This window comes from Prunus mume, linkage group LG8, assembly GCF_029339155.1.
Source record: "Prunus mume cultivar Tortuosa linkage group LG8, ASM2933915v1, whole genome shotgun sequence".
NCBI classification, from domain to species: domain Eukaryota; kingdom Viridiplantae; phylum Streptophyta; class Magnoliopsida; order Rosales; family Rosaceae; genus Prunus; species Prunus mume.
In genome coordinates this window covers 2,270,792-2,297,718 of record NC_142705.1, presented here as the reverse complement: position 1 = coordinate 2,297,718, position 26,927 = coordinate 2,270,792, and the positions used below count along the sequence as shown (strand labels likewise).

Genomic DNA, 26,927 nt, shown 5'->3' with positions numbered 1-26,927 from the left:
TATCATGTGACACCTCAAACGCTTCACTCACATCACATAGTTTATTTGTCTTATGAATATTTATTTGTTAAGTTGACTAGCACACATACCCACACAAAGACACAGGACTCTAATTAGTATTTGTTGAACGAGTCTTAATGTTTTTTTTCTGAGATCCATGTGTTCTGTTGCAGCCACTAAAAATCAGCAAATAGGCGGTAATGGCTTTTCAGATGGTTGAATATTGATTGGTACCCTCCCTGCCCCTGCCGTTCGGGTTTTTGGTCTTGGTCTCTGTCTCTGTCTCTTGCAAAGAAAATTACCTTTTCTGTGGAAACCTCTGAATCAAGTTGTTTGCTTAAATCACAAGCACTTTAATCGCAGGAATGATTAGATACATGACACTAGCCGGTTCGTACTTCAATTGTGTTCTTGTGGAAGAAGCAAAATGATGTCTGTGTTGCACCTGCTTTGGGTGCGGTGTCGTGTGTTTCAACTTGCATTGCAGGTGAAAAGGATTGAACCAATTCAGTAAAGAACCTATCATATCATATATTGCTTTGGAAGTGACAACTTTTTATGCCTTTTCCCCCAAATAGACATTGCAAGCCACCGCGAAATTTGCAATGCTCTCCCCTTTACTTTACTCCTTTGGATGCTGCTTTTGTTTACTATAGCAGCATATACCTTGCTTTTGTTTAACACGACTTGACTTGTACCAAAACCATCCTCAAGCATCTGATTCTCACTTTATCAAGATGACTTCGGCCTAAGTTTTTATGGAAACTTTATTCAGAAACAACTCATGATGATGAGCCTTGAAACTGTTTTTTTAAGCTTTGGGCCTTAAGGCAACTTCTTGAATGAATACAAGGCTTAAAACAGGCTCGCTTCGGCTCTGCACAATCTTAGGGGGTCAAGTTGGACTAAACCCATCAGCACAACACCTCCATAGATAGAGGCCCAACTATTATGTACATATGTGGCCAAATTTTGAGGTCATTAATTTCCTTTGGAAATGCTGAAATAGTTTGAAGTATTTAAAAGCAAGTTAAATGACCTACTAGTGTAGTAATTTGGAGTAATTGCTCCTGTAAAAAAGGTCATGGAGTCGTGGGTTTGAGTCCTAACATCCGTGTGGCGCCCCTCTTAATAAGAAAAGTCTCCAAAAAAAAATAATTAAAGCAGCAAGTTAAAGGACAAATAGTTGCTTGGTTTTACCTATAATATACGTACATTGAATTGAATTGTCTAAGGTCCCAGCTAGGTAGCTAGCTCGTGTCAGCTGATCGATCGATCCCATTCCCAAATGCAGTTAGCCAATCAAAGCCTGCATACATAAGGCTCCAAGAAAGAAGACTAGACAAGTCCAACAACTAGCAGGGCTACAGATGGGCCTGCAGATAAGGATTTTTATCATATGAGACCCCCATCTCTGCAAAATTCTTTTTAAGCCTTTGTCACGCATCTCTCGGGATTTATTGTATGTATAACATGTACATGTACATGATACATCTCATCTCTGACAACCACTAATTTGTGATTTGTCTACTTAATTACCTACAAATGAAGAACACATTTTTACATTAGCTCATGCATCGAGCGGAATTCCTCCTTTATTAATATCGCTTGCATAAAAATAAAAAAATAAAAAAGATTTCTTGAATTACAAGCATGGCCCTTCAATTGGGTTTCACTGATGTGCTTTTACCCAACCCAAAAAGAAAAAACTAATTATAGTATCCTATGTTTCGAATTTGTTGTTTAATAAATGATATAAAAGAAAAAGAAAAAACGGCATGCATCATGCATGCATGTGATGGATCATTATTGAGGTTTGGGCCCAGTTGCATATAAAACTGTTGGCTGTGTGGTGGGCCCAAGTGTGCTGTTCAATTTTTGCCTCCAGGCTCCCGCGACACAGAGAATCAAATGTCCAACGGCCAACTAATGCCCCCAGTTGCCAAATGGTGAGCCTGTAATGTAAATTACAAATTGTAAATTTTAAACAGGCTGTTCACTGACCCAGGATGATAGTGACAACAGACAGACTATCCCAAGCATACGGACAAATGACTATGCATACCCCGGCCTGCTTCAATCCCGTCCCGTTTTACGTACACTTATTCCTTCCAATGGGATAATAATCACATGCGCCTGGCTTACACTGCAATTAGGAGATGCCCACTGCCAGCCCGGCCCGGGCCGGGGCCCATCTACACACCTACCTTATCCCTCATCCATATAGGGTATACCATGTGATCCTTGTTTTTTTATAACCCCAACCCTGTTAATTCTAAAGTAAACATTTTCTTATCATTAATCAAATACTAATCTTGTAATGAGTTATGGTAGTCGTAAAAGCTCAATTCTAATTTCTAGTTTTTATTAAAAATATTCAAAACTTACCTTATACTCGTATAAATTTCAATTTCGATACAAACTTTCAAAAATAGTCAATAACTCACAAATCCAATTGCCATCGAAACTCAAACACACATAAACCTAAAAAGCACACCAAGTTACTTGCGGCATGACTCCTCATTTTAAAACTTCCAATATGTGAATTCTTTTAGCGACTTTGCATTACTGTTGCGACTCTTAGCTGCCAAACAATAATTAAATTTATAGTTGTTGATTTTATCTATAGATTCCGTAAACAAGCATTCAAGTAAAGGGAATTAAATTTTACTAGGGAGAAAAAAAAAATTTCAACAAGCTGAAAATTTAATTATTTAATTATTTTTTTGGTAGTTGCAAAGTTCTTCACTTTGTATTGTACCTATACTTTCTTCGATAGGCCCTTTGGTTTGTTGTACTCTGGGTGGCCTTGTGTTATTGCATGGCTTTCTTTGTTTGCGTTTGTTTGGGGGGTCCCTCCTTGAGGCGTTGGTTTTGGTCCATGTAGCTTTGATTTTCTTAAATGATTTCATTTCACCCAAAAAAAGAAGGAATATCCTCTTCAGATTTTGAGTTCATTTACCTGGACACTTCTTTTGCTTGTTAGGTTTATGTGAGTTTAGGTTTTGAGTCTATTTACGTAAGTTTTTGGCTATTTTTGAAATATTTTATCAAAATTAATTATGAAAATCAGGAGTAATTTTTGAATTTTTATATATATAAAAACTCAAACTTTGAAGCATGGAGATGATATTCCCATTTCAAGTGAGGTAATTTTATTGAAACAAATATATATATATATATTTTTGTGGGGGGGGGGGTGGTTGTGTTTGGTTAAAAGTGCGAGAGAAGTGAAAAGGTAAACCAATTAAAGGGAAAAGAGTACTAACAGAATGATACTATTGATCCGTACCAGTAGCAGTACCCACTGCTGCACCGCTGCACTGCATGTAATGAAAATGAATCAGGCGGTGAGTGAGGAAGCTCTCGTCTCGTGCACAAGATTAAAATTCATAGATGATTTGGAGCGTAGCTAATTGTGGGTCCTTTGAATTATCACAATCTTACAATGATAACAGAACCATCTTATCATTCCCTCTGCCCTCCTTGTCCTCTCACCCCTCTCTCTCTCTCTCTCTGCTGCACACACGCTTGCCTGGATGGATCCACTCACTCAGCCCCTTGTTGATTGCCAAACTACAAAGGACATGCCCAGCAATTTCACATCTTCATTTGTTTATGAATATATGTTATTATATGAATTCAATGTGATTCAATCAAAAGGAGAAGTTACGAGTTCGAATATCTATATAAGTGGACTTTACTTTATAACAGCGGTTTGGTTTGTGAATGAATCATATTTATTTGTTGAAATATTACGTTTGATGCGTGGAATGATGAAGTAGATTGTAGAAATTCTCACACAAAAAGTACTTAGAATATTACGTTTGATGCATAGAATGATGAAGTAGATTATAGAAATTCTCACACTAAAAAAACTCTAAGTAGTGGCGCAGAATTCAGCTTTATTTATGTTTTGTTTGGCCCCATTGTGTACCACAGAACAGATAGATGAATGGCACAACTCAATGACCAAATGGCAGTAGTGAATAGTGTAGAAAAGAGACCAGCCTAGCTAGCTCCACCATGTACAGTGTACTGTTTATCTGCAAAATCTCAGAATTCCAACATATCAACTGGTTCAGCTAATCCGCCTTCCAGGGCAGGCGCAAATGCAAATCATACATTTTACATTGATCTGCATGGTAAAAAAAACAGGTTTTTGAAAATATAGGCCAAAGGGTCGTGTGGGGTCATTCATTCCTGCCACGGCGCCGTTTAGGTTGATAGCCCATGGGCTTACAAGTCTTCTAACACAAAAGGTATCAAAGACTTTTCTTTGATAGCTAAGGACTTTATTTCTAGCCAAAGATAAAAAGATGCATTGCAGACATTATGAATCTATGATGTGAGAGACGTGACTTTGAGAAATTGTCAACAAGTATTTTGGCTTCTTTCTACTAAATTAATATCCGTCTCCATTATTTTTCTTTTCCTTTTGGGTAAATAAGTAACTAAGCTTGCGTCCAAAACTCTATTAGTTTCGTGTACAGTCAGTGTACTCATATACATAGATGTTATTGCTATTTGAATTCAAAAAAGATACTTAGCTAGCTATTTGACTCATTTCCTTTGTCAATGAAATTATTACAATTTCTTTTTTATTCTATTTTTTTTCATTTCCGGATCCTTTCAAAAGAGAAAATCATGCCAAATGACCCATTAATGTATTGGTTTGGAGCAATCGCTCTCTCATAAAAGGCCCTGAGTTTCGAGTTTTAGCATTTGTATATTGTGTGTGAGTTCAACATATTATCGTCCATTTCAATAAGAAAGATCCTTCAAAAACAAAAGAAAAAATATCTCAGTCATTGATGGCCTCATGTTGTACTGTTGTAGCACCACCCGAAGACATGCATGTGCAAGAAGAGGAATGGGAGATGTGCATATCTTAGCCATCCATATATAAATCTAAAGCTTGACATGCAAGCCATCTGTCTAGGTTTACATTGCTATTAAATTAACTGCATTATTGGGAAAAATATAATCCCATATGATATTGTTAGATAACAGGCCCACATACACGTATAAAGTTGAAGCCTACAATCTAAAGGTAGATATTGAAGCAGATAAACAAGCACAGGGTGGATTGGGTGGAGAGGTGAACACACAGTGAAAACCACGAATCCCACACGACCACCCACCCCCCACTTGCGCCGTACACAACAAAAGAAAACAAACTGAGTATCAAACTGATGTAACGGTGGGTGAGACACCGGAGGAGTTGGGCGTCTGAATTTTTTTTGGAAATTAATAATAATAATAATTAGGGTTGATAAAAGGATGGGCCCACAGCTCGCCCCAATACGAAATTTTGATAAGATCAGTCACGTATGCACATTAGAATTATTTCTAATCGTTAATTATAATGTCGAGCTTACAAATATCAATTATTAGAAAAAAAATTCAAACGCATAAGCGACTGACGTTAACATACATATGGCTGGTACCAACACAACATCTCGCACCAGCGCTTTAACCGTTTTAACATCACTGCTGAGTCGCTGAGGGCAGAGCATGTGATTATATCACAGGCACAGCTTTATTTTATCCTACGTCTCTCTCTCTCTCTCTCTCTCTCTCTCTCTATATATATATATATATATATATATATGCACCTTATCACATCAGCAACGCCAATGAGTTTTAAACATGATGCCCCACAAACATCATTCAGAAAAATGAACGTTTGAAGGGGGGCCTGACTGACTGACTGGCTTTATGATATTTCTAGAAAGAAAAAAAAAAACTGTCCACATTGTTTTGATACTAGTATTAGCGAAGCACGCACACATGAGATACATTTGTAGTATAAAATTGTGGATTAGGTTAGTTGCTGTTGAACTACAGACATGATTAACTAATTATTGTGCTGAAGAAGCTGCCGTGAAACGGAGAATTAATTTTGATGTATCTTACCATAATCATCATTCATATTAATTTCATAAACTCCTTTTAAAATTTAGCGTATATTTGTCTTATATATATATATATATATATCTCTCTCTCAGACAACATATTTAGTGGTAATTGCAAACATACAATTTTCTTTCTTTTTTATGTATATAAAATATAATCTGTAAATTTAGTATATTATCGTCCTTCTCAATAAGAACAAGAAAAATCCTAAAAAAAAATAAATAGAGCAACAAATTATTGAAATAATGTCTGTGGTGTAATTCGAACTAGAAGTTACTGCAAAAGGGTTAAAAAAAAGTTATGAAAGTAGAGATTTTAGGTGTTTAAAATGGGGACACTAGAGGTCGAGAAGCATATATATATATATATATATATATATTGTTACATAAAATAAACAGCTGAAGTGCATATAGAGTATGATCTAAAATATGGAAAATTACATTATCATGAGTGACGATAAGATCTATTTTTTACCTTTAATAATTAATATAGAAAAGAAACCATAAGGATTGGGGGACCATAAACAACCCATACCTTTAAATCCCAATAAAATAAAAGGAGATCTTGATCACATGGAGGCATGTGATGATGAGGATGGGGATGGTTTTTTCAAATATTCATTTTCTCTTTTGTTTTTGCCTAACTATATATTTATATATATAGTTTTAATTTTGCAGTTAAATTTTCCTTATTTTATTTATTTATATGTATATGGTTATTTTATTTTATTTTGTTTGCCCTTCTGACGTATTATATATATGTGTGTGTGTGTGTATATATACCCCACAGCGCACTGAGTAGGAAAGTAAGGCATTTTGTGGGTAAAATGCCCTTATGAGTGAACCCTACTCACCCCACCCTTTTCCACCCTCCCTCTCTATAAAGCTGGTAGACAGATTATATGTTGTAGAGTGGTCCTTGAGAGACTTTGTATGTAAGGGGATGACCTTTTTTCCCAGCTCAACTCTCTCTCTCTCTCTCTCTCTCTCTCTCATTAGTATATATCTAACTATACAGGATATGTGAGATCTGAAGTGAATTTATAAACAAGTCCTGGTCATGCTTTTCCACAGCTTTCTTGAACTTCAATTCTCTGCTGTCTAAGCTTATCGCTTTCAAGATTAGCTAGCGCCATCGAAGCTCAAGAAAGCTGTGGGAGAACATGGCAATTCCGGACTCTGATGAATTGCTGCTTACAATGTAAGTGCAGTGCAGCAGACAACACATGTACCGACCAATTCTTGTTTTTAGCCGAAGAATTATAAGGTCATCGTCTTCATCATGTATATTTTCTGGTAATTCTCTCACTTCTCTTACATAATTCACACCCAATTCTTCAAAATCTTTTCTTTCGTTTTGTGACCCTGCGGGATGTTATCAGTGTTGTTTGCATCAAAATGTTTTTATTATTATTAGACAGATGGGCCCCCTCCCATAAAACTGTCTCTGAATTTTATTTAAAAAGTATATATAATAATAGGTTCTGATACTGCTGAGTTACAATACAATACAATGTAGGTTAATTAATTTCCCTTCTCCATAAGTTTTGACAGAATTCTTTGAATTTCCCTCAAGACAAACCCATCAAGATGAAATTCAGTGAACTTTTGTGCCAGTTTCTTTCCTCTTTTTTTTACCTAAAACTTTGTTATATCTACTGGCACACGTTTGAGCCATGCATGGGAATGGGAAGGGGCTGCAGAAAGGTAATTTTAAAATACATTTTTCTTCTTGTCTGGTACATTTTGATGAAATTTCCATTTAACTTAAAATAATACGCCTGATCCATTCAATCAATATGGCGAAAATTTGAGTTTGATCTTCAGAGAAGATTCCCTATCTTTCCCTTTCCTTTTTATCATAAATGATGACACTTGTTCCTGTTAGCCTTTTGATTTTGCTTCCACATCTTCTCCTACATTTCTGTGAAAAAGGTTAAACTTTGTCCCTATCTGACATAGGTTTTTTAACCACATCCTCTCATTCTTACATCAGTAATCAGTTTTATTTTCTTCTCTCTCTGTCTCTCTGTCTCTCTGTCTCTCTGATCTCTGTCTCTTTCTCACACTCACTTGTATGAATTCCCTCTAGGCTAGGGTTGTCAATGGCAATTCACCCACACACAATTATGCTTCCCTTGATCCAAGACTCAAATTTAAAGTAACAGATCTTGAAAATAAATTAACTTTTTCTGGTTCATTTGCAACTAGATGCATTGCATGAAACATCCAAAAGTTTACCTTTTCAGTGATTCCATGCTAGCTAGAAGAAACAGATCTCAAATTTGGCCCTAGCTAGCTAGCTCCAATTATAGCTCTTTCTGTAACGAAGTAGTTAGAATGGACTACTTCTGCATATCAATTATGAAATGTGAAATCGAATTCTGTACTATACATATTATTTTTTTCAATTAATTGAATAATATATAAATATATTTAACTTATATCTGAATAGTTGAGATCAGACTGAGCAACATGTGAGTTGTTTGCTTAGAACAGCCTATACGTACCCTCTCTCCAGTAAGTTCATCAGCCAGAGCTAGCTATAGCTTTAGCTTTTGTCCTCAACACATTCCATATATATTTGAATTGTAAGTTGAATACGGACAATTCGGCAACTATATGATATTTGGAAAATTGCAATCACTGGTCAGATGGATGCAACATTAACAGCATATTGGCCAATTTTGTAACAGCCAAATTAATAGCATTAAAGTTATCTGTCTGCGCAGTGCTCACAAGCTCCATGCTTCAACTACTGCATTACTTACAACTTCACATGTGAATCTCTCTCTCTCTCTCCCTCCTCTTCGTTTCGTTTAGGCACAGAATTTGACCATTATTAACCTGCACTGCAGAGTGAAATGGAAGTGTAATCAATGTATAACATGTAGTTTAGCGGAATTAGCAAGCGACGCTATACAAGTAAAACGAATCTTTCTGATATATAAAGGTTTTTAACAACCTCTTGCTAGCTAGGGGCAGGTCCACGATAATCAGTTCAGAATAGGTCAGGCCAGACAAATTAAGGAGGCAATGGCATGCATGGTTGCAGTCAGTGTATTTAAATTTACTAGCTAGGCCTCATTAATTTCTTTATCTAGTTACAGGAATTGTAGACTCCTAACTTTTAAATGGTGCTATTATTTAAGACACATGATGAAAGAGAGACAAACAGGTAGAGTTCATGAAACCGTAATGATCATCGCGAGAGGCGGCAAAGCTATCTCATGGAAATTAACAAGCTGCTATAAATACAACTTATATAAACTCAAAGTAATTAAATTAATATTTGGGAGTCATCGCAATTAGCAAGTTAATCCGGTATAAAAGGGTCAAGAATTTGTACAATGATCCAAATTCCAGCACTCATAAGGCATCAGCCAAAGAAAACACATGCCAAAATATTAGAAAAAGAAGATGAATTGACTTTGCTAAAAGCTGCATGTGTCATGACCCTCCTCTCCGTGAGAGAAGTAGTACTGATACAAGACCATGTTTAGCATCTGAAGAGTCATATTATTTGAGTTCCGACGACCCCAACATAAAACCACAAGTAAAATCCTCAAAAATCACTTGCTTCGTAAATTTCTCCATCGGTTCAATGAATTATTCGGGAAATCTTTTGGTTATATGCTGCCAAGCCATCGATGAGTCAACAATAAACAAAGATCCTCTTCGAGGAAAGGACTTTGGGAATTTATGGATCCATTCCCATTAACAAACAATGCAAAAACGTGAAGTGGGCCACTCGATTCATTTGCTAAGGTCCTGCAACAAGATCAAGGAATCATGTGTGTAATTCAAAAGAAAACAAATTGGGAACAACAAAGAATACTCTACCAAAATAAAAAGAAATAAAGAACACCACCATTTGGAAGCAAAAGTGCTTATGACTCTTCTGGCAGCTCAACGTGAAAGAAAAGGGTGTGAAGAAACAAACACACACGTCTGGAAACCAAACCATGACCAAATGAAAGAGAAATGGCATGGAAGAAGCAATAATTCTGTCACCATGTGTTGCACTCACGTCACTGCAATGTGATAACTTCTGATGAACCAATCAACCAATAACTATATATGAAATGTGATGAAATGAAATAAACTTGAAACGATTGTCCTTTCATCCATTATAGGTAATACGTACTTAAGGTAGACGTACCAACTCATGACGATGATGATGATGATGATGATGATCTCATTTCTAACTTCACCAAACTTCCGTGAATCATGGCATTCAAAGTAGTTATGTTAAAGGTAATAATAATTCAACCAAACACATAATCGCAAAGAAAAGAAAATCCAAATTTATAAAATAAAATAAAAAGAGCACCTCCCCACTATAAGATTACGAATATGGGTCACAGCAAATGAAAGATGATGAGCAACTATATATAATACATTTTAGATTAGTGGGCGACATTAGGACATGTATACATGTTGGATCATATGACCTGTGGGAGATGGCTCATTAATTTACGGTGACAAAAGGGGTTGGTCCTATTAATTGGATGTATTCAAATCCCCGTGAGAGCAGCATCTGCAAATCTATCCGAATTCTTGTGTGGAGATGACACAGGCATGAATACTCTTGCTTTGGCTCTTAGTTAGGACCTTGCCAGTGAAAAATGTGGATGCCCTTTTTCACACTTGGTATGATCCTTACCATATTTGGGAAACCATAACCCTAATTTTCTTCAGGCAAAGCAACACGACATCTCTTGGTTAAATCATCTTGCTTTATGCATTTTGTTCCTTGTTTGATGCATATATATAAAAGCTTCACCTAACCCTTAAGATTTCAAATAATTGCTCCAAAGCTAGCTCTTAAGATTGAGAGCTCGATATGAGAAAAGGAAAGGAAACAACACAAAACCTTGTGGTCCATGCAGCACAAACCTTACCTTACCATGTGTTTTGGGTTACATATGCATAGCTCTCATTACTTGTGTAAAAGGAAAAACCAATAAGAGAAAGCCTAGCAATGTCAACTGAACGTACCTTATTACACTCAACAATTGAAATAATTGTATGTAGCAAGAGACGGCATGGCAGATGAGAAACGGATGCAAAGTAATGAGGCTGCAATGAATTAGTGAAAGTCACTTCCGAATGAGGCAGATATGATAAAACCATGTTTGACCCTAATTGAATCTCAGAAATCTCATTTATATAAAAATGACTCGACTATCTGAACGATCTGTCACGTTATCGACCGAGACTAGTGTATAGATGTACAGATCGATAGGCACATTGCGTCATATTTTTTGATGCAAATTTAAGAGTTAAAAATATATATATATATATATATCTATCAGCTCTTATGTTTTGATGCAAATTTAAGAAAATATAAACATTCATGTGCGCACACTGTAAAGAATGCCTAATTAAATGAAGAACATTATCATTATAAACAAAATAATGAAAAGACAAGAATCTAATCTCTGCTGGAATTAATATACAATGTCAAACGTTAAATACTGTTGAATGAATCTTAAAGTACAAATGGATCAGAGAGAACTACTTATCCAGAATGTTCTCTGAAGCATCGATCAGAAAGAGGGCGAAGATTTCTCCCCAGAGGAGCTGCATGTGGATGCATTGTCACCGCTGACACAACTCACAGGAAAAAAATATCATCAAGTGCTGCAATAATCTCACTAATAAAAATATTTAATTTGTAATATTGTATTATTATATATGGATCATCACATACAGATCAGGAGAGAAATCAGATCCATGTCATCCGAAACGAAAAGCTTCTAAAAGCCCCTTATGAAGTATTAGGGTTGAGATAATTTTTCATTATGGCATGGTTTAGAAAAACACCCATCATCCACCACCTACTTCAAAATCATGAAAGACTGAATTTTTATGGGTACTGAGAAACAAATCAGGTGACAATTGTGCAAAGTGAGAAAAAATTTGAGTGATTTAAAATGTCTTTGTAAATTGTATATATATATATATATATATATAGAAGTTTAGGCTTCATACCAAGATATAAATATATATATATATGTGTGTGTGTGTGATGCTGAAGATCGGAATAGTGAATTTTTATTGAGCCTATCTGTATCTTCCCACAGCTTTATTGAACCGCAAGCCAGTTAGAGAGGGAGTGAGTGACTGCAGCCTCACATGCAAAGATCGATCGATCTCATGGATGCAGTTCAAGAAAGCTGTGGAAGAATACAAAGAGGATCATCGTCTATGGAGGAAATGGAGAGAGAGGGAGAGAGGGAGAGAGAGAGAGCCACCAAAGCCACACATAGAGAGATAAGATGCTTAGAAGCTTCAACCAATCAGAGCTCTAATCTGAGATGAGGCAGAATTGTCAAAAAGCAGAGATAACAACAAAAACAAAAAAAAAAACCCAAAAAGGGAGTTGCAGAAGAAAGCAGGAAGGGTTCCTAGCCCTGTTTAGGCAGAAGAGGAGGAGGTTAGAGGTGTAGGTTTAGGAGAGGGGAGATGTTGATATTTATAGTAAAACTCGAGGGTTTTTCTTTCTTTTTTTTTCTTTTTACCATCAATCCCAAGAAGAATATTGGGCCTGAGATTTCAGTCACAGAACACCCCCCTCCCTTTTTCCCATTCCCTTTATTCAACCCTTATTAAAAGCTGACTACGTTTGATCGCATTATAGGACCCTAATAAAATTTAATTATTTATTATTTAGTGTTAATGACAGCTCATTTATGTGAAAACCGTTCCACAATAAATATATGTGCGGCTGGGATGCAACTTGCCGGATCTGACGGTGGCGGTTACCGTAGTGGGGGCACGCTACTGGGACCCTTTTCAGATCTGTCTCTTTATAAAACGAAAAGTTCTGTCCCACGCGCTATAAGGCATGTGGGCTGCATTTGCAACTCCTTCCTTGCCAAAGGCAACCAAAAGGAAAAGAAAAACAAAGACAAAACAACTCACAAGCAGCGAGCTCCATGGGATGGGAGCTTTCTGTCGTTGTATTCTTCCCTTTTTAAGTGGTTAGATTTAAATTAGGTTGCTCTAATTTAATATTTAAACAAGCTGACACCTACAGTAGTCTCACAACTGTTCCAATATGCCTGTGGTCCAACCATTATCCTTTTTTTTTTTTTGGAGATAAAAAAAATATAGCACTGCTTCTCTCCATAGGTAACTAAATTTACTAACTCAAAATTAAGGGGGTGTTATTTTAATTTGTCTCAATCAAATTAAGTCATCGCGTAAAACACATATACATTAGCAAGTTGCAGGTGGGATATGAAACCAATGAAATTCCTAAAATGAACCAAAATTAAATAAATGAATCCAATTAAAGCAGAAGTTAAACTGAGGCAAAAATGAAACTAAAAATGAAATTACGACGCAACGAAATGATTAAAAGCATCTACTCATACCTTAACGAAAAATTGCGCTTCCTACTTGCAAGTCAATTTTCTAGTATAAAATAAAAAGAGTAAAATGAAAATTGGGAGTGGAGTCACATGGCGGCATGTGGGGGCGACCCCACCCGTGGGAAGGTGTGAGAGGGTATGTGACAGTAGTACACTCCCGTTTTTCCCGGGACGGAGGTCGCTTTGTCGGGTTGTTTTGGCGGACACGATGCCTTGCGTTCATCCATCCCAAACTCAACCACTGAAGAACCTCCTTAACCATAAGTTAACGGAGAGTTGGTGCGCACGTTAATGCACTACGCACCCCTTTCGCTTCCTAATCGTGACACTGATTTGTGATTTGTGATTTGTGATTTGTTAGTGGGGTCCTCCTATGTGCATGTTTAAGTAACTAAAAGACTTTTTAAAAGTTAATAAGCAGCTGGCACTCACTCATTAACCCTTTGTTTAATCATCTTTTCACCGAAATTAATCTGTGCTTTTTCATTCATCATTTGTCGACATTTGTCATTTCGTATGATTTGATTTGATAATATTCAACTCAACCACCTCCACCATTTCATCCACTTTCGTTGCACCATTCACCATCATGCATAGAGTTTTCCCGGCCATTGGTACTGGGGATTGATAGAGATAATAGACAATACATTAGCTCGTGTGTTCTTTTGCTTGTGCTCTGTTTTTTCTTTCTTGATTCGAAGAAGAAAACATAAATTGCTAATCAACCATGACTAGCCCTAATTATGAAAAGTATGTTCTTTAATTGTTGAAGAGTGGATTCTCAGTATGTCATCAATAATATCATTGTCGCTGACAAAGCTTACATGTTTATACTGAGTAGTATTCACAGACAGGGAAACTTGGTGGGAATGAGTAATTAGGTAGCCGTTGGTGCCTTATATTATGCATATATATATATATATTAATATTAGGATGCATAGTGTTAAGATTTTAAAGCGATGGATCTTTGACTCATCACTAACAATATCGATATTGTCCCAAATTTAACTACATGTTTATCAAGTGTGGGGTTCGATATTATTGGAGTGGAATTCATTATATGAGACTTTCTATTTTGTTAAGTTTTCGAATATGAGACTGTGTTTATTCTTCAACACATAATACGAATAGCTGGATAAACATGAATATATTATATAGAATAGAATATACGGGAAACTTGGTGTTTCACCCTCTACGTTGAGTTGAGCATCGGCAGAATGTGAATATGGCTTAGCAACCAATATAAATTGAGGAGGAGGAAGAGGAGGAAGCAGTTTGAAAAAGGCAGTCAGGTTGTGTTGTGCACGTGTACAAGGGCAGCGACAATTGCATGGAAATGCATGTATTCATTTGTCAGTATATCACTGACACTATCTACCAACACACATGCCCAACACGATTGAAGGGTTTTGTCGAGTTGATTTAACCCACGACTTTGTCTTTTCCCTTCCCAATTAGCAGCCTCCCTCCCTCCCTCCCTCTCTTTGTTTCTTTCCTCATGTCTTTTTCTTTTTCAATCTTTCAAATTTTCAAATTTAAATTGCATTTTTAATTTGGTTTAATTCTGAATATTCAAGTATATATAACCAGAGACGGAGAAGTGGACTTGCTGTACGAGTGTTTTAAACACCTTATTATTACTTGATTATTATTAGTCAATTATGTATCCATTTTCTTGATTATTAATCAATAATTAAGTACGTGTGGTGTAGGTATTGGTTTCTACTATTCATGTACGTAGTGTAGTGTAGGTGTTGGTTTCTACTGTTTAGGAGAAGAATCTCTGTTTGATATTAAAGGTCCCCTCCTACAAACAGCACTGAACACTCTACGCATGCAGCTGCATAGGCAACAAAAACGTAAGTAGTAAATTTAGGAAGGACCTGCTCCTTCATGTGTTTTTTAGTTTTTGGAGATCCATCAAATCAAATAATCCAAAATTCCAAACACTTCCCATAGGAAAAGAAAAGAAAAGGAAAATATATATGTATACCATAATTCAGTATATCATATGACAGTTCTTAAGCTTAATTAATCTAGCTCACGGGAATTAATGGTGTGTTTGCTAATCATAAATTGGAATTCTCATCATGAATTGAATTTTATCTATGAAGAATTCATATGTTTACTTTACATCAAGAAATTAAAAATTAAGTAGGTCCGGTGTTCTGATTTCTAAAGAAATTAATTAGTATATATATAGTTGAAGCTCATGGAATGGAAAGAAAAAAGAAAAGGCATTGTGGACTGAACTGGAGGAAGGAAGCAGACAAAGTCTAAAGTAAAATACTAAGTCAAGAAAGTCAAGTGACCAAAATAGACTTTCGTTGGTTGCTGGTAGCCAAGAAAGAGACAGCCACATTTATCTGGTATAAAAAGCTTACGTCTTCCTTTTACTTGGGGAATATGCAACAAGTCCTTAAAAGCAAACAAAAGAAAAGGGCAGCCTGGAAAGAAATCCTTAAGCTTTAGAGCATCCAAATTAATTTCGATTATTAAATCAAGTCTTCCATTGACTTCTCAATATATTTCTACCAAAACCAAATTAATTAGCTTGAGGATTAGCTCCCAACCCCACCCTAGCCTAGTAGCCTAGCTACATGCCTCAAAATCTCAACCCCTAACTTCACCATATGTATGTGCGATGAATTTACAAGGCTTATGATTTTGAACAAAGGGTAACGTCATTGGGCCACAAAATCAGGCCTATTAAGCTTACAAATAATAGCTTCTTGTTTTTGTTTTTTCTTTCCCACCTATCAACCTGGCTAAGTTATTTGAACTGTGACAATTCTGTATGTATATGTAAAATTGTATAAATTTCTGCATCTGAACCATTGAGCTTTTGCAATCATACAAGACGAGATGCTATATGTATGTAAACTTGTATAAATATCTTCATGAATGGTATGAGATTCTTGTAAATTCAATGTTTAAGAAGTAATTTTGACGACGTTACCAATTCAGTTATGTCATAAAAGAAATGTGTTTATTTATAAATTCATGACATATCAACACCTGAATTAATGACGTCATGTGATAATAATGTGACCATAACACTCAAAAGTTGCTCACTAAGATGCATGCCATCATATAAAATGACCATTCGTATAAAGAAAAAGGGGAAAAAGTTGAGTGGAATTTGAATTTATTAAAAACTAAGGACAGTCAAGTGGTTCATTCAAATGTCATCAATTTTGACATTTAAAGTAAATATGAAATAACTATATACGGTAACATTTGGAATTTAAAATGATTAGACACAATGAATCAATTGAAAATTCATGTAATTCTCGTCTACCAAAAGAGAGAGCACCCTAGGTTATCTCATACTCCAAAAAAAGAAAGAAAAACACAAGGGACTGTAGTTAAAAACCTTGAAGAGGAGAGAAGCTTGAAGCAATGGTTGGTTGGTGGTGGTGGCACATTCATTTTGGCCATTATTGCACCTCTTTCTGATATTTTGACATCAATCCGATACCAGTCGAACCTAAGACTTGTAGAACTTTGATATTGGTTAAGGATTGTTTCTTCCTACAAGTTTTTTCCTTTTCTTTTTGTTGGTTCATTAGAACAACAGATGTGACTATAGAATTGACATATCTCTACCACTAGGTGTGTTCCATATTATGGTCTCTCTCTTCTCACTTTCAACTAATGTCCAAATCAAGTTGTTGGTGGGATGATATGATTCTCCTCCTCATTAAGAAAATCAATTTCCAAAATCATCCAGCAATTTTCATCTTCATGCCCAAAATACCCTTCAGAAAGACATCCTGCTCTTGCCCAATGCCCAACTAAGGCCATGAGCATGGATGCTTAAACCCAAGTTTGGTTCTGACACTGAGCCTCACACAAGTCACAAGACAAATTTCAAAATCAACTCTCTCTCATTCTCTCTCTCTCTCTCTCTCTCTCTCTGTGAATGCTATGGACACATCATTGGGCTGGAAAATTTCACCCTCCAACCAAAAAAAGCAAGCAAAGCCCTGTGTGGGCCCCCACCCGTTTAAATAGTCCAATATATTCGGTGGGCTACACGCCCTACACGTACGGACTGGAAGGAAGGACTAAGAAACGTGAGGGAAAGTTGGGGATGGTGGGCTGGCTTGGCTTCGGCTGGCTGGCTTTGTGGTCCGGTTAAAATTCAAAATACAAAGGCGTACAAGCGCATCGAGAGAGAGAGAGTGAGAGAGAGAGAGATCGAGATCGGATATTAATAATATAATTATTATTGGACCTTCAGATTTTGAAAGTCCATGCCCAAAAAAAAATAGAATTGCCCTATTTTCAATCTGACCCCCAAAATCTTATCCCCTCCTAACAAGTCCCAGTCCCAGTCCCAAAGTCCCAACCACTTCTTTTGTTTTAGGTCCAATTAGCTTCCCGGGTTTATTCCAAACCAAAGCCCAATCTCGCTTTCCTCCTCCCCTCTCTCTCTCTCTCTCTCTCTGCAAAACCCTAGATCTCGCCACCGCCGGAGACTCGAAGCTCGGCCTTCGAGCTTCACGCCCGCGTCACCGATCTCGCTCTCTCCGGGTCTCCCTCGAAACCCCCTCTGGTAAAATTCCCTACTCTAACCCCAATTTTTGTTTTTCAACGCTTTTATAGGTCTCCGCTTTTCGCTTTCCTTCTTCTTCTCTCGGGTTTTTGTATTTCGAAGAAGACCTCAATTTTGTCTTTAATTTCGGTTTTCGTGTTGTAAATTTTGAATTTCGTAGCGCGATTTTGCTGTAATTAGGTTTAATTTTGTCTGTTGGTTCCGTTGGTGTTGGGTGTCAGTTAATTTAGCGCCTTTTGTCTTCGTTTTCATATCGTGTTGAGGATGATCTGTTAACTCTATGAGAACTGGGTTTTTTTTCTTCAATCTGGGCTTGCGTTTAAGAAGTTGTAAAGTCCAAGCTCGATCTAACGGCTGAAACCGTAGAGATCTGGTTTTCGTTTAATTATTTTTACATCCTTTTAGCCCGTTATCAGGTATTTTTGTCCAGTGTTGACCTGACCCATCTGCGATCCATTGTTAGGTGAGAGAGTTCATCTTGATTGAAGAAGATACAAGATGGCCTTAAATCCGATGGACTGTTTTAGATCTAGGCAGGTCAAGGTTTTTTTGGGTTGACTAGTTCATGTTTTTGTCTCGGCCCATTTGAGTTTGATTGGGCCCAGTTTGTGGAATATACGATATAAGTTATAACTATTGTTTCACACGGGTGTTTAAACTTATTTAACACCCAACCCCCCACCCTGCCTTTGAAAAAAAAACAAAAAACAAAAAACCAACCGTTGTACTTTAAGCACGGGTTTGCGTTGGTACTAGGCGGACTTGTCTTTGTAGGTAAACTTGGCATGCGAGATGGGCTTGTCTCTCAGCAAAGGGAAATAGGTAGAGATAATTGGCTTAGCGTTGACAGATGTTGTGTAGTTGTGTAAGTAGGAGTGTCTAACAAGCAGAATTGCTTTGCTTAACTGTGTCTGTTACATGTCTCATGATAGTAAAAAAGATGAGGAAGAATTGCTGGAATGATGTTTAAGTAGGATTCCTTTCATATTCCATGTATGCTTGCACACACATCAACTGCTGTTTTTTGCTATTTTATTTAGCTGCATAACACACGTCAACTGCAGCTATATAACTAATCTGCTGTTCTTAAGTTGTCTCATCACATTGAAATATGGGTTCGTTTCTCCCTTATTCATTATGCTTTTATCATATTATTCGGACATCTATGAGCTACAATACCAATTTTAACAACACAGTCTCAATGCAAGAAGCTTTTATAATGTTGATTCTCTTTATTTACTTGCTTTTTGGTTCATGCAAGATTTTTCTGGCGAAGTATGTTTTCTTTTCATGTATTCTGTTATCTTTATGCTCTTATTGTCAACATTGACTTGTCATTTTCTCAAAGGTTGTTCCTGCTTGCCGAATGCAGGATTTTACTCCTCAAGACAGCATGGCTACCCCTGTTGAAGAGACAATGGCCACACCTATTGAAGACAAAATGGCAACCCCTGTTGAAGAGGAAATGGCCACTCCTATTCAAGACAAGATGGCTACCCCTGATGAAGACAAGATGGAAACACCTGATGAAGAAAAGACACTAGCCCTAACCCAATATGAAGACAAAACAGCAACTCCCTATGAAAACAATGAGGTGGCAATTCCAGAAGCACAGCCTAACAAGCGAAGGAAAAAGAAGTCCATAGTCTGGGAGCATTTCACCATAGAAACTGTGAGTGCTGGATGTAGGAGGGCATGCTGCAACCAATGCAAGCAAAGTTTTGCGTATAGTACGGGTGCAAAAGTAGCAGGTACTAGCCACCTCAAACGCCATATCGCCAAGGGGACTTGCCCAGCACTTCTCCGTAACCAGAACAATAGTCAATCGTCCCCATATACCCCATCTCCAAGGGGTGGTAGCTCTTCCAATCCACCTAAAAGGCGTTACCGAACTCCTAGCACACCCCAAATTATGTTTGATCCAGACCGTTGCCGCCATGAGATTGCAAGGATGATTATCATGCATGATTACCCACTGCATATGGTTGAACATCCTGGTTTTGTAGCTTTTGTCCAGAATCTTCAGCCACGGTTCAACATGGTGAGCTTCAATACTGTTCAAGGAGATTGCGTTGCAACATACCTAATGGAAAAGCAAAGTCTTACCAAGTTTATTGAGGGCATACCTGGACGTGTTTGCCTTACATTGGACGTGTGGACTTCCTCTCAAAGTGTGGGTTATGTGTTTATTACTGGGCACTTCATTGATGCTGACTGGAAGTTGCACCGGCGGCTGCTCAATGTTGTGATGGAACCATATCCCGACTCAGATACTGTGCTTAGTCACGCTGTTGCTGTTTGCCTTCATGATTGGAGTTTGGAAAGCAAGTTATTTTCAATCACTTATGATCGGCCATTGAGTGAGGCTGCTCTTGCAAATTTAAGGCCTCTTATCCCTATCAAGAACCCACATATCCTCAATGGTCAGTTATTGGTGGGAAATTGCATTGCCCGCACTTTGAGTAGCATTGCAACAGAAGTGTTAGCGGCAGGGGAAGATACAGTGAAAAAAATCCGGGACAGTGTCAAGTATGTGAAGACATCAGAGTCCCATGAGGAGAAATTTCTCGAGCTTAAGAATCAGCTTCAAGTCCCAAGTGAAAGGACCCTATCTCTTGACGACCAAACTCAATGGAATACAACGTATGAGATGCTGGTGGCCGCTTCTGAATTAAAGGAAGTGTTTTCTTGCTTGGATACATCTGATTCTGATTACAAACATGCCCCATCATTGGAAGATTGGAAGCAAGTTGATACTCTCTGCACATACTTGAAACTTATCTTTGATGCAGCCAACATCCTTACCACTACATCAAACCCAACTGCAGTTACCTTCTTCCATGAAGTGTGGAGGATTCAGACAGAGCTGGTTCGTACAATTACAAGTGAGGATCCCTTCATTAGCAGCCTAACTAAGGTAATGCAAGATAGGATTGAAAAATACTGGAAGAACTGTAGCCTGGCTTTGGCAACAGCGGTAGTTATGGATCCCAGGTTCAAGATGAAGCTTGTCGAGTTCAGTTTCAACAAAATTTACGGTGAAGAAGCTCCAACATTTATCAAGATTGTTGATGATGGAATTCATGAGCTCTTCCATGAATACTTGACACTGCCTTTGCCTCTCACACCAACTTATGCAGATGACGGAACTGGGGGAGCCAACGTCAAGACAGAGGATTCCCAAGGAGGAACTCTTCTTACAGACAATGGACTCACGGATTTTGATATGTACATCATGGAGACTACTAGCCAACAGATGAAGTCAGAGCTGGATCAGTATTTGGACGAGTCTCTGTTGCCTCGAGTCCATGAATTTGATGTGTTGGGCTGGTGGAAACTGAACAAGATGAAGTACCCGACACTTTCAAAGATGGCTCGTGATATTTTGTCAATTCCAGTATCCACAGTTCCTTCTGAGTCTGTTTTTGATACCATTGCCAAAGAGATGGATCAGTACAGGAGTTCTTTACGACCAGAGACAGTGGAAGCCCTTATATGCGCCAAGGATTGGATGCAGCATGGATCGGCAGAAGCTCCAAATAATGCACTAGTGAGAATGGAATATTAGATTGTAGGTTTGTTCCGCCGTCACGATGCGTTTGTGATATGTGATGGTAAGTTGCCCAGCCAGGAAGATGTATGATGGTAGGTTCTGTATCATTTAACGTAGTTTATTTCACCATTAGAAGTATTTATCTTTTGTACCATTTTAAGAGATTGAATGCTTGGATCTGAACATTTAGCTTATTGTAGTCTTAAATTTTCTGATGGTTATGATTACATGAAGTTTGGTGCTGGGAAAGCAATGGAGGATTATTAGGCCATGCCCTGCTCCTCAAACATTTCTGTTTGAGATTGTGCATTATGCTTTGTCTTACACGAGATGATAGAGCTGTTAAAATCTTAACCCAAATGAATAATGGATATTTGCCTGTATGGCTAGTCGTCATGAACAACTTGAATGTAAGACATTCATTTTGGCAAATGAACTGATATTTCTACATTATTGATACGAGTTACAATATAAAATTATTCCAAATTTTAAAATTTCCTCCCTCCCAACTATTACATAATTCAATGGGCGTTCTCAACAGAGAAGAGCAGAGAATTCGAAAGGGACAATGAACCCATTTATCCAATCTAACTAAGCCTAATGATGGATGAAGAACCATTTCTTATAACTCTATCTTAACGACGTGAACTTTTTGACCCTCCTCCTCCTCCTCAGGCAAATGGTCCAAGCTCAAGCGCACCAACCCAGACGACGAATTGTAGTCAAAATCTACCGCATTGCAACCCACGCAACACCTCCTGGGCTTAGCTGAAGAGTAGGCGCCAAACCTGCCACACCCCTTAACCTCCAATCGAACCAAACCATTAGTTCCATTCTCTTCATATCTCAACCCTTCAATGGCCCCCCCTGCGTTATACATGTCCACCAGTCCCAAGGGAGCGAAACTGATGACAGAGCCCAAAACCCTGATGGGGGTCACCGTGAAAATCTCGTGTTCAAGCACTCTGAGAGAGATGGGCAGGGACGCATTGTAAGGCAGCGTCACCAGATCTCCAGTCCGGTGACTGTAGACGGCACAGTCACCTCTCCAATCGGCTTCGACGGCGGCCTCTGCGATGAGGTGGACGTCACGGCCGCGAATGAAACCTGTGATGGCTTCTGACTTGGTTTCGTGGAACGCGTTCTTCCGTTCTGTGGTGCTCCACGCCGCTCCTTGGCAGTTGTACACACCAAGCACGCCTGTGTACTTGTTCATGTTCCATATCTTCAACAAGCTCACCCCGTCTCGGGCCGGATCTGAGAACAAGCAGTCCCGGGTCGGTCTTCCCGGCAATCGGGCTCGGAGCACCGACCCATCAGGCAACACCAGCTTCCTCAGTAGCTCAAAGTTGTGCTTCCCAGGCGCATCACTGCCCAACACAACAACACCGATTACTTAATTAGCAAACACAACAACACCGATTACTTAATTAGCAAACACATTCTCACAAAAAATCAACATTTGCTTAATTAAGAACACAAACAAACATTAGTCAATACAATAGTAGTTAGTTACCTGACATAGATGGGCCCACCACTGATGGCCCTGGCGGACGCGTGGTACTCAGCCGCCGGGTGGAGTGAGTGGAACATGTCCCAATCGGGCAGCATAAACTCGCCGAGAAACACGCTGTTGTACGCAACCGCCGCAATGTGGATCGTGTGCGACACCGGGTCACTTGGGTAGAAATCGTCCGACGCCCTCACGACGGCCGTCTGTTTGGAGCAGTAGAACGCATCAGTATTGTGGCTCATGCACGCTATGATCCCATTGTCTGGAAAATTCCGGGCCACCGACCCGTCGAGGGCCTGGTGGTACTGCCGGGTGAGCTCCACCCGACCGCCCACCCCGGCTCCGAGAGTTTCGAGTATGCACTGCACGTCCACCTTAACCCCATCTACACCCGCAGAGCTCAAGTAACTGTGCAAGTCGTTGTAGAATTTGTATACGCTTTTGGGGTCAACTAGACCCAAACCTTGTACGGCCATTACATCCGTTTCCCATGTTGGCTCATTCTCCACAATTCCTTTGGACACATTCGGATACTTCATCAGGGATCCGTATTCCTCCATTTCTTTGATCCCGGGTAGCAGCCCGCCCCAATACCCGGTGATTGCGTGCCACACGTACACGTACTTCAACCCGTGCTTTTGCTTCGCTATGTTCACAATGTTCTTAATCCCCACCGTCGGATCGTCCTTCTTTTGAAACTTCGAATTTTCTTTGATCCCAGTCAACCTAAGCAACCCCTGCTGTTCGTCGAAGCCAACGGATTGCCAGCCGTCGTCGATGATAACGAATTTCGGCGGGGTGCCACCGGCGGCTAAGGACTCAAGCCCAGCCTCAACGCCTTCCTGAGTCACCTCCTTGTAAAACGCGTCCCAGGTGCACCACCCGAAATAGTCAACGATTCCGGGGAGTTTCTTCTCGTGCCGTTGACGAAACGTCTGCAAGTGAACTTTAACGGCCCTGATTGCTTCAGCAATTGTAGAGAACGGGTCCGTCCCGGCGTGGATAAATAGCGAGTGCGAAAACGACGACGCTTTGGTGTCAGCGTCGCCGCTCTCCAGACAGAGCTCGAGCTCGTCCTGTGCGTTGCCTTGCAAGCAAGCTCTGAAAGAGCCTTCGATAAGGGGGAGGAACACGGTGTAGACGATCTGATTCGCTTCGTCTCCGTCGTCGGATTCTAGGTGGGACCCGTCCTTGGTCTCCACCAATAGGAATTGAGTCTCGAGCGGGATGTCTCTTCCTTGATCGCCCATTTTCTGGGCCATCCACCATAACTTGAACCGGAAGCACGCCAAGAACCGGACGTCGTGAAAAGTTCCTAAGGGAATCACGTGCCTGCTGTTGTCCCCCTCGAAAGCCGCGCCGAGGAAGACCCCCTCGACCGGACCGGAAGACGAACCGGAGGTGGCGACCACATTGTCCGGTACTCCGGTCAGAATCGTCCGGTCCTTCACTATGAGCTTCCGCTCGGAGATGCGAACCGCCGGTTTGATCGTCATCTCTCTTTCTTCTTCCTCTGATTTCTCTTTGTATAGCTTTATGTAGGGTGTACGGTTCTCTCTTCTCTGCAATATTTCAAATAAACGTCTGAAATTCTAATTCATAAATTCAATAATTCAAACTCCACGCTTGGATTATGTAATTGAAAAATACCTGAAAAGCCAACAACGAAGGTGCTCGATTCCAATAAAATCTGCAAATTCCACAACATGAACGAAAGAAACAATGAAGCTTGTCAGTAAAGCCCTCAAATTAGTTTTCTGGGAAACCAAACAGATAGCATAAGCAAAGAGAGAGAGAGAGAGAGAGAGAGAGAGAAGAGAATAATACCAGAAGTGGTAGAGCGATTCAGCAAGTTGTTTGATCGGTTTGGGAGATTGAATTTGAGAGCACAAGAATAACGCTTGGAACAATTGAACGTGGGTAAATGAAATGTCGGGTTAGTATTTATAATACGAGCCAGAGAACTGTAACACGAATTTGACACCATTGCTTCCGAGTCTCGACCTCTCTCTCTATGATTTCTATTACTACTTGTCTCGTCTCGCCCTTTTCAAGTCACAGCTTATCCTATCCGACGGCAACACGAATATCGTCTTAGCTTGGGCCGTTGAATTCGACGATGGGTAAGACTTCCACGTCGGATCCACGTCCTACCAATCCACTGTCCAGCTTCACGAATTTTGACACGCGGGGCGGGATGTAATTATTTTATTCACGTGCTGACCTGTGTCCACGTCTTCAGTCTTTGACGTGAACGCCTGCGAATTACTTTGCTTGGGTAAAAATAAAATTGAACTTTTCTTAGTCAAGCTCAAGCGTGTATTATTTTGTTTGACGTGTATGATCGTTGCTGATAAGGTGATAGTGGAGAATTATTATGATCAATCATTGATGTGGCACTCCTCTACCTTTAATTACAGTACACATAATATGTGCGACTAATATTGTTTTGGTCCAACATAAATATATTTGTGATAAAGATGTATCATGTAATTTGTATGATATACATTAGTCTCGCACATCACATCAAAGCTCAATGATTTAATTTATAAGGAATGAGATTCTATCTTGTCAAGTTCGAGAAACTTGCTAAGATTTGAGAAGCGAATTACAGTAAGGGACTTGTGGCTCAATTTGATACAATGTCACGAGTAATAATTTGTATATGTATGAATTGATCTAATGTATGAGATAATCCTTTAAATTCAGCTATGAAAATGAGATGTGCATATATACATGTTACGTAATGATGAGATGTACCTGTGTTGCGCGGGGAAGTTTTTGGTTTTTTAGACAAAGATAAATATTCATTTCATAAACATGGGGCAATTAAAGAACATTGAGTAGCAAATTCAAAACTCCCACGAGCAACAAATCTTTTGGGGGGTCACTATCCATCATTTTAATCACACCGTATGATTGTTGATTAAGGAACGTTAATTATGTCAGCAAATTGGTTCCAAACTTTCAACTTCAGTCTTTCTTTGACAAAAAATCTACTTCGAACTTTGTTTGCTTCCCTCATGCCAAATGCAAGCGTGTATAAATCTGATTTGGTCCAACATAAATATATTTGTGATAAAGATGCATCCTGTAATTTGTATGATGTACATTAGTCTCGCACATCACATCAAAGCTCAATGATTTAATTTATAAGGTATGAGATTTTATCTGGTCAAGTTTGAGAAGCTTGCTAAGATTTGAGAAGCTAATTAGAGTAAGAGACTTGTAGCTCAATTTGATACTCTCTTTTTTCAATTTCTCTTGTATTTAAAAAAATAAATAAATAAAAACAAAAGGCTGATTTAGAAGCTAATTAGTTAGAGCCATTCCACCCACGAGCCCAAGCTCGAGGTTGGGGAGAGGCAGCACTATAAATCCATTTCCAGCGGGCCTGTCTTGACCTGGCAGGATACGGGGCCCACGAACCCTAACTGGCCCTCAGGCAAGATCTGCTCTAGGTTCAGCCCCAGTTTGCTGACGTCTGCAACAACAAAAATTTTAAAAAATCTAAAAAAAACAAAAAAGTTCAGATTTTTTTAAAAAATAAATACTTAATTGTAGTTTTCACTTCTCACACCAAAACTCTATACAAATTTATCTCCTCATATCTCATATGAATAGTTGTTGCCATGACAATTGGTGAAAACACCACAACCTTTTGAAAGCAAAGAACTATTCACGTAAATAAGAATGCTTAGCTCCCTTGTCATGGCAAATGACAAATGGCAAATGGGTGGAGTTACTATTAGTTGAAAATGGAAATTGTCTAGGCATGGATGAGTCCGTCTGGACGATTGTGACTAAATTAAAGTGATACATGGTGGATATCTTAAAGTTTGATTCTGGATACCCACTTTTGAGGACATGATCAGACCATGGATTTCAATTTATTTGATGTGGGACCAGTGCAAACACCGCCAGCAATCACATGCTGAACAGAATAAGATGGGCTGCGGCGTACTTTATCTTTCCTATATTTTTTTTGGGGCCTGTAGCC

At 38.8% G+C, this 26,927-nt stretch overlaps 2 protein-coding genes and 1 long non-coding RNA gene across 6 annotated transcripts; 1 reads left to right on the top strand and 2 right to left on the bottom strand.

Annotated features, from left to right (window-relative positions):
* Positions 1 to 9,179: 9,179 nt before the first annotated feature.
* Positions 9,180 to 12,551, bottom strand: LOC148914491 (uncharacterized). Of its 2 annotated transcripts, none has more exons than XR_016122837.1 (2): positions 11,635 to 12,551; positions 9,180 to 11,537 (listed from the first exon to the last, which is right to left on the bottom strand). It is a non-coding gene; the product is annotated as an uncharacterized LOC148914491 (long non-coding RNA). The 2 variants fall into 2 exon arrangements; XR_016122836.1 differs by having other exon boundaries at positions 9,180 to 11,528.
* A 4,839-nt stretch (positions 12,552 to 17,390) lies between these two features.
* Positions 17,391 to 21,663, top strand: DAYSLEEPER (BED zinc finger and hAT dimerization domain-containing protein DAYSLEEPER). 3 transcript variants are annotated; one of them, XM_008244593.2, is made up of 2 exons: positions 17,391 to 17,861; positions 19,234 to 21,663. In XM_008244593.2, the coding sequence occupies exon 2, from the start codon at positions 19,255 to 19,257 to the stop codon at positions 21,427 to 21,429; it is 2,175 nt and encodes a 724-aa protein (XP_008242815.2). In that variant the 5' UTR covers positions 17,391 to 17,861; positions 19,234 to 19,254; the 3' UTR covers positions 21,430 to 21,663. The 3 variants fall into 3 exon arrangements, with proteins under 3 accessions (XP_008242815.2, XP_008242814.2, XP_088899292.1); XM_008244592.2 differs by having other exon boundaries at positions 17,550 to 17,861; positions 19,210 to 21,663; XM_089043166.1 differs by lacking the exon at positions 17,391 to 17,861 and adding an exon at positions 18,665 to 18,683.
* A 173-nt stretch (positions 21,664 to 21,836) lies between these two features.
* On the bottom strand, positions 21,837 to 24,939 carry DIN10 (Raffinose synthase family protein). Its single transcript, XM_008244595.3, has 4 exons — positions 24,755 to 24,939; positions 24,578 to 24,633; positions 22,931 to 24,489; positions 21,837 to 22,784 (listed from the first exon to the last, which is right to left on the bottom strand). The coding sequence occupies exons 1-4, from the start codon at positions 24,912 to 24,914 to the stop codon at positions 22,037 to 22,039; spliced, it is 2,523 nt and encodes an 840-aa protein (XP_008242817.2). The 5' UTR covers positions 24,915 to 24,939; the 3' UTR covers positions 21,837 to 22,036.
* Positions 24,940 to 26,927: the final 1,988 nt, after the last annotated feature.

Bases quoted from the DNA above. Each gene is read 5' to 3' on its own strand.
- DAYSLEEPER (XM_008244592.2), top strand. From the start codon at position 19,228: ATGCAGGATTTTACTCCTCAAGACAGCATGGCTACCCCTGTTGAAGAG.
- DIN10 (XM_008244595.3), bottom strand. From the start codon at position 24,914: ATGGTGTCAAATTCGTGTTACAGTTCTCTGGCTCGTATTATAAATACT. The intron at 24,634-24,754 runs GTATTATTCTCT...TCTTTCGTTCAT, and splicing joins GAATCGCTCTACCACTTCTG to GTTGTGGAATTTGCAGATTT. The intron at 24,490-24,577 runs GTATTTTTCAAT...GAAATATTGCAG, and splicing joins CTTCGTTGTTGGCTTTTCAG to AGAAGAGAGAACCGTACACC.